The 10,016-nt window shown below is 59.1% G+C and overlaps 1 protein-coding gene across 11 annotated transcripts in view; it reads left to right on the top strand.

The window, feature by feature from the left end:
• Positions 1–8,174, top strand: part of PSD4 (pleckstrin and Sec7 domain containing 4) — a 33,554-nt gene extending 25,380 nt beyond the window's left edge. For 10 of the 11 annotated variants that reach the window (XM_039851621.1, XM_039851617.1, XM_039851620.1 and 7 more), the window contains 11 exons: positions 62–142; positions 248–360; positions 568–626; positions 765–854; positions 1,813–1,856; positions 2,214–2,374; positions 3,295–3,365; positions 3,489–3,637; positions 4,080–4,224; positions 4,382–4,525; positions 5,808–6,065. In XM_039851621.1, the coding sequence (XP_039707555.1) occupies positions 62–142; positions 248–360; positions 568–626; positions 765–854; positions 1,813–1,856; positions 2,214–2,374; positions 3,295–3,365; positions 3,489–3,637; positions 4,080–4,224; positions 4,382–4,525; positions 5,808–6,065 (1,315 nt within the window). Of the gene's footprint in view, positions 1–61; positions 143–247; positions 361–567; positions 627–764; positions 855–1,812; positions 1,857–2,213; positions 2,375–3,294; positions 3,366–3,488; positions 3,638–4,079; positions 4,225–4,381; positions 4,526–5,807 lie in introns of all 11 variants that reach the window. The other variant, XM_039851627.1, reaches the window with a different exon arrangement.
• The last annotated feature ends 1,842 nt before the right edge of the window (positions 8,175–10,016 follow it).

The raw sequence follows: 10,016 nt of genomic DNA on the forward strand, positions 1-10,016 counted from the left end.
CCCTGGGGTCCCCCAGCCCTGCCCCCCCCCAGCCCAGACTCTGCCCCACTCCTCTCCACAGCAACGACTTCAGCAGGGCTGTGGCTCAGGAGTACCTTGCCTTCTTCCACTTTGGTGGCCAGAGTCTGGACCATGCCCTCCGGTACCGCCTGGGTCTCTGGGGAGGGAGGGTGGCTGGGGCCCGCTTTTGGCCTGGGCCTGTGGGCCTGCGGTCTGGGTGCGGCCCTGACTCTGGCCATCTCTCCAGGGGCTTCCTCCAGGCCCTGGTGCTCAGCGGGGAGACCCAGGAGCGGGAGCGCGTCCTGTACCAGTTCTCCAGGCGCTTCCATCACTGCAACCCTGGACTCTTCCCCTCAGTGGGTAGGCGGGCAAGGGACTCCGGGTGCCGGGAGGGTGGCGCAACCTGCCCCTGGGCCTGCTCAGGACCTCCCTGGAGGAAGGCTGGCGGGGTGATTGGGGGCTGCGGAGAAACAGAAGCATTTGGGGGCCACCCAGCCCAGTGCGGGCAGAGGAAACTCGCAGGGTTGGGTTCAGTGTTTTTTCTCCATCTACCTCCCTTGGGGGCAGACTCTGTGCACACCCTGACCTGCGCTACCATGCTCCTGAACACGGACCTACACGGACAGGTGAGCAGTTGGACAGGCGCCTGTGGCACCGGGGCTGGCCTGGGTCCAGGCTAGGGATGGCCCTGTGGATGGGAGAGTGGCTGGTGGGGGTGCCCATTGGCCTGGAGTGCCAGCTGTCTCCTCTCTCTATGGCTACAGAACATCGGGAGGAGCATGAGCTGCCAGGAATTCATAAGCAACCTGAACGGCCTGCAGGAGGGCGGGAACTTCCCCAAGGAGCTGCTGAAGGTGAAGCAGAAGGATGCCCAGGCGCCGGCTCCCTGCTAAGCATGGGCCTGGCTCTGCCCAGATGTCCTCAGAGGGCAGGGCCTGTTCGGTGAAGGGCACTGAAGTGTCAGCTTGGGTTTTTTAGTGTGTGCACGTTCTCAGCCCCCACCCTGGACCTACTGACCCAGCTTGCTGGGCTGGGACCCCCAAAATGGTCATGATGCTTCCAGGTGGTTCTAAGGCCTGCAAATTCTGAGAAGCGCTGAGTGAAGGAAGGCAGAGCTGCAAGAGACGAAAGTCTGTGTGTGGTGGGGTGGGCAGGTGCTCCGGGTTTGAATCCTGGTCTTGGCAACTTACCCCTCAGAGACTCGAGTTCTTCCTGGGGCAGAGGCACTTACAGTGTTGGTGTCACCATGACACACAGTGTCCGGGACAGACTTGGCACCGTCAGCAGTTGTAGCATTTGTCCTTATCTATTTAGTCAGCATTTGTGGAGTACTTACTAGGAGCCAGGCATGGCCAGGGGTATGAAAGCTGGCGGATGTACAAATGAGCACTCTGTTATATCATCTCAAAGCTCAGTGCTTCATTCATTCATTCATTCATTCATTCACCCTGCATTTACCGCCCCATTGGTGAACCTTCCTGCTGTCAGCTCCCTCCGGGAAGGACAGCATGTGGGTGATTCATTTCCCTTTGAGAGAACCAGGTCAGGCCTCCCTGAGCTCAGGCAGGGATGAGGACTGCTGTCGTCACCCCGTGTCTCCAGCTCCCAGCACAGTGCCTGGCATGTGGCAGTGTGTGACAAATTCTCCATAAGTTGTGTGTGTGCACAGATGTGGGGACAAGCTCCCCATAGCTTAAGGGAGGAGGGCAGCTGTGTTGGTGGTGGAAGACACAGGCTGCAGCAACCCCCTCAGATGGAGTTTGGGGCCCGTAGCCCAAGGCTCCCCTGCCCACTTGTGTGCTTCTATTCCAGGCCCTGTACTGGTCCATCCGGAGCGAGAAGCTGGAGTGGGCTGTGTGAGTGAGGGCCCCTCTCCTCTCATTCCTCTCTCCTCCCTCCTCTCCCTCCCCAGCCCACTTGAGAGGGGAGATTCAGGGCCCTGGGCCATGGCTCCTCTGAGTGGGGCTGAGCTAGAAGCAGGGTCCTGGGCCAGTCTCAGAGAGACTCTAAGGGCCCAGGTGACACCTGGAGGAACCCGGAGAGGGGTGATGGGGGAAATGACAGGAACTGATTGGTTGGCTTTGAAGGACCCTTTTTGGGATATCCTGAGTGTGGCTCCCAGCAAGACAGAGGGTGGGGGCTCTGAAGTGGCAGGCGCCTCCTGGTGGCCTCTGTTCAGTCAGCACCCCAGCAGCCTGGCTCTCTATGTCCAGGGACGAAGAGGACGCAGCCAGACACGAGAAGGCCCGGCCGGCCCCTCTGGCCAGCAAGACGAGCAACCCCCTCCTCCAGCTGGTCCAGGACCCGACGGTGCCCACCTATAAGCAGGGCGTCCTGGCTCGGAAGATGCATCATGATGCAGACGGCAAGAAGAGTGGGTGCCTGCCGCTGTGTGGGGCCTCTGTGCACGGGGGCGTGCGGGGGACTCTGCTTAGGGGCACCTGCTCATTTGTGCACAGGTTGAGGACAGGCAGCCACATTTCTTCCTCAATGGTGGCCATGTGCCAGATGCTGTGTGAGGTGCCCACCAGGGGTGCAGACACAGGAGGGGCCTAGTATTCCTGCCCCCAGAGCCCCCAAGGTGAGGCAGGGGCTGAGTGGTGTCAAGAGGCCTAAGTCAGGTAGGAGATGTATGGAGGAAGGCAAGGTTTGGGATTATTTTGGGGGTGGGATGTGTTTGTGGGGGACAGGACGGTTAAGACTTCTGGGAAACGATGGTATCTGAGCTGAACCATGGAAGGTCTGGGTAATTGAAGGTGGGTAGAGGGCATCCCCCACAGAGAGAGGAGCAGGCGCAGTTTGCTCCAGATGTGGGGCATGTAAAAGAGAATGATGCACTTAGGCCAGAACATCCGGATTTGCATTCCGGTCTCATTCACAGACCAGATGGGTAGAGGCTTTAGAGCAGGGCAGCAGGTGACTAGAGCAGTCATGAAGTCTCAGAGAAGATGAGTGTGGACACCACCAGGAATCTGGCACCCCTTGGGGCCTGTGCGAATAAGGCGGGCTGAGGGCCAGGCCCTGTGTTACTCCAGACAGGTTCCCAAAGCCAAGATCATCTTGCAAGGGCCAGAATGATTTCTGAGAGGGGCTGTGCTCGTGGGTGGCTGTGTCAGGACAGGGGACAGTCTGTCTATCTGAGTGTCATAACTAGTTCCGTGTGTGAGACGTGGTCCTTGCCTATTTGTGACTGTGTGTGCGTGCTTCTTCGTGCTTATGTGCGCCTGCAGGGGGAGGGGGCCTGGGTGTCTGAGTGGGGTGGCCCACCCACCTGTGTGTGTTCTCCTGGAGCAGCGCCATGGGGCAAGCGTGGCTGGAAGATGTTCCACACCTTGCTGCGAGGAATGGCCCTCTACTTCCTGAAGGTAAGAAGGGAGCGGTCATCTCCTTCCTGATGGGCAAGGTGGGGAACCAGGAAGGGCTCGCATGTTTGGGAGGGTGGGCAACTGCTGACACGGTCTTTTTGTGAGCCCTGTACCCTGTGGCAGGGAGAGGACTACGGTCCCGAGGGGCAGATGGTTGATGAGCCTGTGGGAGTGCACCACTCGCTGGCCACCCCGGCCACCTATTACACCAAGAAACCACACGTCTTCCAGCTGCGGACTGCAGACTGGCGCCTCTACCTCTTTCAGGCACCGTGAGTCGGGTTGGGAGACCAGCAGGGGGCTCCAGTCCCCTGTTCCCTGAGCCCTGTTCACCTCTGGCCCTGCTGGCCCTGGGAGCTTAGATGGGCAACTGGAGGGGGTCTGGGGCTGCACCCCACTTCCCTGCCCGTTGCCCCCTTGGCCCCTGTGTGCTTGCTCCTTGCAAGCCCAGATCAGCTTCCCCGCTGAGAACAGAGAGTTCCAGGAAGTCACTCCCATCGTCATTCTTTGGCATCAGATATACACCAACTGCCTTCTCAGACTTCCCTGTTTGGTGGATGAGAAAAACCACTGGCAGAAGTAGACCACTCTGCCAGCGGCAGGGCTTCTGGCTCTGGGGGACCTGGGCCTGAGCTGCTGGGAGGACCTAGGAGGTGGGGGCGGGGATTGGGCCAACTCTGGGGCCCTAGGCACCCACTGCCTCTGCGCCTGTAGCACCGCCAAGGAGATGAGCTCCTGGATCGCGCGTATCAACCTGGCCGCTGCTACGCACTCGGCGCCGCCCTTCCCCGCCGCGGTGGGCTCCCAGCGAAGATTCGTGCGGCCCATCCTGCCCGCGGGCCCCGCCCAAAGCTCCCTGGTACGCAGGGCCGCAGAGCGGTGCGTGTGGCGGGTGGGCGGGGTGTGCGCGACCCTAGGACCAGAGCTCGGCCGGGCGCGGGCCGGGCGCCGGCCTAGGGGAGGCACTGCTGTGCACGTGTGTCCCTGTCGGCTTCCTCTCTGCCTTGGGCTTGCAGGAGGAGCAGCACCGATCCCACGAGAACTGCTTGGACGCTGCCTCCGACGACCTGCTGGACCTGCAGAGGAACTTACCGGAGGGGCGCAGCCGCAGCCGCGAGCTGGAGGAGTACCGCCTGCGGAAGGAGCATCTGGAGCATGAGGTGAGCATCTATCTGCCTGCAGCCTGTGCCCCCAGGCCGAGAAGTGCCATGGACAGAAAAGGTGTCCTCATGTCCTCGGACCGAGCAGACTTTTGGCTGACACATTCTCAGGGGACGCCACGGTTATCTTTTCCTTCTAAATGGTATACTTGGCTTTTCCTAAGGTGAAGGAAAAGCTATCTTAGCGAGTTATTCCCATAGTGCCTACCTAATAGTGACAGGGTGTACGCGGGGGACCTGGATTATTTTATAGTTATCCCAGTGGGCTGGGGTAGGGGCTATGATCCTTGTTTCATAGATGAGGAGCCCAAGGCCTAGAGAGAGCAAGGAGCTTGTCCAGTGGTGACTCTGCGTGCTCCTTCAGTCATTTACGGCCTTAGCTAAGGAGTGACCATCATTCACTCCCTGACTGATGCAGAGACTTTTTGAACACCCCGCCCTCCCAACTCTGCTTTTGGCCTGACCTGTGCACTGTCTGAGACCTAATCGGGAAGGGTGAGTGAGGGGCAGCGTGACAACAGAGGGGGCAGAGGCCATTCCAAGGCAGATGCCAGAGAAGGGAGCCTCAGTGTTGCCACTGGCTGTGCCCATTGGGCCCTCGCGCTGCCCTCTTCCTTCCTGGCCGTCCCTCTGTTGCATCCATGGCTGTGAGCCCCAGTGTGGCCGATAGGACCCAGCTCTGCCTGCAAAATTCCAGCCCCTCCTCACAGTTGACTAGCAGGACCTTCAGCAGCCACTGGCCCTCATGAGGTCACCTTTCTCTCTTTATAAGCGGAGACAGTGCCCTACCTGACTTCCCAGGCTGGGATGATGACCCACTGGGATGGAGGAGGGAGAACTCTGATTGAGCAAACTGTGAACCAGGCCTGGAGGATGTGAGTCACAGAGGCCATAGTGGAGTTGAGCAGACAAGGGGAGGGCATTCGGCACCCTGCTCTGCCACTTGTCAAAATGCTGGTCAGTGTGGACAGCCACCTCTGTTCAGGACTCAGACCGGTGGGTCACGGGTCTTCAATGTCTTGGACCTGCTGGTTCCAGCACTCCGCCATGTCAGCAGTCGTGTTGTCACCTTGTCCAGGTTGTGGCAGGGCTGTCACACACTTCACTGTGTCTGACAGAGGCCGTTTGCTCAGGCGCAGTGCAGACGCTAGCTATCACCCACCCTCCTTCTGCAGAATCCCTTATCGCTGTAGTTCCCTGCACACGTGAGCGGTCTGTCCTCGCGATTCCAGCCTCCCACCTGGAGCCAGGTGGTGCTAAGGTGGGGGTACCTGTGTTGCAGAAAACCCGTTACGAGACATACGTACAGCTGCTGGTGGCCCGTCTGCACTGCCCTGCAGATGACCTGGACCTGTGGGAGGAGCAGCTGGGGAGGGAAGTCGGAGCCACCCAGGGGCCCAAGCCCGGTCTAAAGAAGTCACATTCAAGCCCATCCTTGCACCAGGACGAGGCACCCACCACTGCCAAGGTGAAGCGCAATGTCTCAGAGCGTAGAACCTACCGGAAGGTCATCCCTAAGCGGGGCCGCCAACAGCTGTGAAACAGTTACAGGGCAGACTGGCCCGCTCGGAGTCCCTGGGATGACTCCTGTGGGGAGCCTATCAGTGGCCCACAGTGAGGGCGAGGCCCCCCACCTCTGCTGGAGGACAGGCTCCTGCTCTGAGCTTTGCCAGTACTGCTATGCCCGCCCCCGTGACAGGTCCTCGGCTGCCCTGGTCCCTGGACACTCCTGAGGGGGGCGTGTAGGTCAAGGATTTGGTTACACTCGCAGTTGGTCCTATGCCACTCTCCACCCCTCCAGAAGCCCAAGTGGCCATGGTTCCTGGGCCTTTATTTGAGAATCAGAGTGGTGGGCCCTCGGCTTCCGGGAGAGCCTGGGGCAGCAGAGGCCCTGGAGGAGAATCAAGTGACCTACTGGTCCAGGCCCTGGGAGATCTCAGCCGGCCTCCTGTGACTGAGGGAGCAAGGTCGCTCAGGCCGCGGAGGGGACAGCCTTCTGGGTAGGGCTCTGGGGCCCTTTTTCCCTAGACTCATCCCTGCATCCCTGTGTCCCTGTGCCTGAGGTGGCCAAGAGTGCCTGCCTTTCATGCCCAATTGCTAACCAACAGAGCAAGGCCAATGGCCCGAAAGGGTGGGGACTCCCAGAGCTATGCAGGGAGCCCTGGAGCAAGGGGCCTTTGTGTCCCCAGAGCCAGCTGGGCAGGAGGTTCAGACCCCTAGGGAGGCCCGGATCCCTGCCACACCTCCTTCCTTAAAGCTCCATCCCCAGGATCCTCTGGATCCCTTCCCTTCTGATGGGCTCACAGGCTTCTCTGCCGCCCCGCCTTGAGCCGCCCTCTGGCCGCTCCCAGCTGGGCCTGCCCTGGGGGTGGAGCAGGCAGTCTGGACACTCCCAAACCCGAGGCCGTGCCTGCGGGAAGGGGGCTGGGCTGGAGGAGCAGCCACCATTGTCTCTGTTCACCCAAGTGTGCCCACAGGCTGCCTGCCAAGAGGGGCCTCTGCTGCTCCCTGCCGCCTGCAGCCTGCTGGCTGGCTGATGGCTGCCTCCACAGCCAGTCTGCGGCCCTCCTCCCGGCTGTGCTTGTAAGCAGCCCTGGGGCCGGAACTGCCCCCAAGTGGGGGCACAAGAAGTGTCTGACCGGGCCTGGGGCTGAGCCAAGCACCCAATGGGTGTGCAGTAAATATGGCCTGTAAAGAAGGAGGTGTGCACGAGTGTGTAGGGGGGAAGGATCAGGCAGCTCTGAGCAGCACCACATGCATGGTGTCGGGCTGCATTCCCCTCTGCCCGGTGGCATACGCGTATCTCCGAGTGTATGTGTGTCTGCGTGTGTGTGCGTGTCTGAGTGTATATGTGTGCCTGCGAGTATGTGTGTCTGCGAGTGTGTGCGTATGTCTGTGAAGATATGCGTGTCTACAAATGTACATTTGTGTCTGTGTATGCATGTCTGTGAGTGTGTATCTGTGAGTGTCAACGTTTGCATGTGTGTCTGTGTGCCTGCAGTTGTGTATGCCTATGTTTATATGCATGTCTGTGTATCTGTGTGTGCATGTGTATTTGCGTGTCTCTGTGTCTTCATCTGATTGTGTCTGTGTATATGCATGTCTGCGTGTGTGTATGCATTCTTGTGCATGTGTGTAGAGCACTGTGTGTTTGTATGTAGGAGTCACACGTTTACAAACTGTCAAAAGCTGGAGGGCACCTCAGAATCATATTCACCAGGTCCTTCATTTACTCACTTCACAAATGATCCAGGCCACTTTTTACGGACCAGTACTCGGGGGTTCAAAACTGAATTGAACATACCCGTGACTTCTCAGAGGTGGCAGTTCTGCCCTGTGGTTCCCAGATGTTAGCAGAGAGACACATTCATCTTGCGGGGAAGGTGAGCTGACACATTCCTGCCTGCGCGCAGGATTTGGATCACTGGTTCTGGGTCTGGGTGTGGATGTGCACTCCTAAAGCCTTCTGGGTAACTGTGCAGTGCAGGCAACAGCACAGCGGAGTCCGATTGTCCGTGTTATTGGGCTGGACATAACTCCGCCCAGTACTGAAGCTTGTAGCTAGGTGGTCTTGGGTGGGGTTATGGGACCTCACCAAACATGTATTCTAATTTCTAAAACCAGAATAAAAGGCAGAGGTTTGTGTGCATGTGTGCGGGTGTGTAATACTCGGTGCTTCCTTGCTCGTGTGGAACCACACCTCTCTTTCACCTGGGCACAAGAGGCCTGCAGAGCCAGGGCGTGGTGGCTGCCAGGCCTGCTGTGTCTGAGGCCTGGGGGGTGGACAGCTGGTTGGTGGGCTGCAGTCATGACAGGTGGCCGCCAGGTGGCAGGCTTGCATCTCCCTGGCTTCCTGGCCCAGGCGTCCAGCTAGCTGCAGCCGGCAGGAAGTCTGTCCTGCCATCGCTAGAACCAGGAATGGCCCAGGCGGGGCCTCCCACATACGGACACATCTCTACCATGCAAAGGGAGGGACTATGGCATCTTCCTGCAGATGAGCAGACGGAAATTTCTGGAGCTTGTGGGGCTAGCTTAGAGCGCCTTGCAGGATCATCCCAGGTGACCTGCAAAAGTGGAAGCAGCCCCCACCCTGCGTGTGGGGCAGGACGGACCCACAGGCCCACATCTGATCTTTGTTCTTCCCCACCTTCCTTTCCCATGGGCCGTGGCCCAGGTGGAACCCCAGGTGGAACCACCTGGCCTCTCACATCTCTGCTCCATCTGGCTTTCTGCTGGTGACATCATTTGTCTGTTTACCAGGCACTAGGGAAGAGGGAACGGTCTCTAGGGCTCAGGCCTGGGTCCCTTCCTCTAGGGGCTCAGAGTCAGATGCAGGCAACAAGTAAGGGTTGGAAGGAGCTGGGCTGCGGGCAGGGGAGGTCAGGGGAGGCTGCAGAGGAACGGGAGGCTAAGGCAGGGTTGGAAAGGCCCTTGCTTGCAGGCCAGGAGTGTGGTTTCCCAGTGGAAGAGGGACTGGCTCATGGCTTGGGAGACAGCCTGGGGGCCTGGCTTTAAGAAAGTGAAATGGCTTGAGCAAGGCCAACTGGCAGGGTCCGAATGTGGTCTGGAGACCATCTGTGCTGTCTGCAAGACTCTTCTGTAAGTCCACAGAGTGGCCTGGAACCTTAGGATGCCCTGGAGGGTCCCACGCCTGGCCCCCTCCTCCCTCACTCCCCACGTGCTCACTCTTACCGTTTGCTGACTGCCACGCTGTCCATGACGGTGCCTCTCCACCACCCTGCTGCCAGTGCCTTTGCCTGAGGGCCCCTCACCATTACCCGTGGCTCACGCCTTTACCTGTCCCTTCCTCTTCCTTTCTCCTGCTCCTGCATCTCTGTATTGTGGGGACTGACCCCTGCCCTGAGCCCGCACACCACTGCCCACTTCTCTGCCGCCCTCAGGGGGTCCCAGCTAGGCCTGTGGGCCTACTCTCTACCTGCTTCATTATCTTACCTTGCGAACACCTTTAGGTATCACTATCATGAAGAAAAAGGTGGTCTTTCCAGCTCTTTTCCTCCCTCACCTGGTTCCTGTTCACACCTGGCAAATTGGCTTCCACCCCACCCTCCCTAAAACACCACCCTCCCTAAGTGCTACTGATCACCCTCAGTGAGTGTCTTCTCAGCCTTGTCCCTCCCCTCTCTGTGGACCTTGGCCCTTGGCCTCACAACCTGCACAAGGCCACCATGATGAGGTCTTGGCAGCAGGCCCTAGAGTCGACTGCCTGGGCGTGGGTCCCTGCTGTCCCTATGTCTGACCCTGGGCCAGTCTCCTAGCCTCCCATGCTCCGGTTTGCTTTCCTATAAAATGGGATGCTAATCCCGCTTGCTTCAGGGGGATCCTTGGAATCAGGGAAGCATGTAAATATCCAAGAGCACAGCAGGAGAGCTGGCAGGGCCTCTACCCTTTGGGTCCTCTGACACAGAGTCTTCTCTCAGGCTGTGCCACTGCACTTTGCTCTCTAGCCTGGATGCTGCAAGTCACAAGTCTC

Source organism: Pteropus medius, unplaced genomic scaffold, assembly GCF_902729225.1.
Source record: "Pteropus medius unplaced genomic scaffold, Ma_sr-lr_union100, whole genome shotgun sequence".
NCBI classification, from domain to species: Eukaryota; Metazoa; Chordata; class Mammalia; order Chiroptera; family Pteropodidae; genus Pteropus; species Pteropus medius.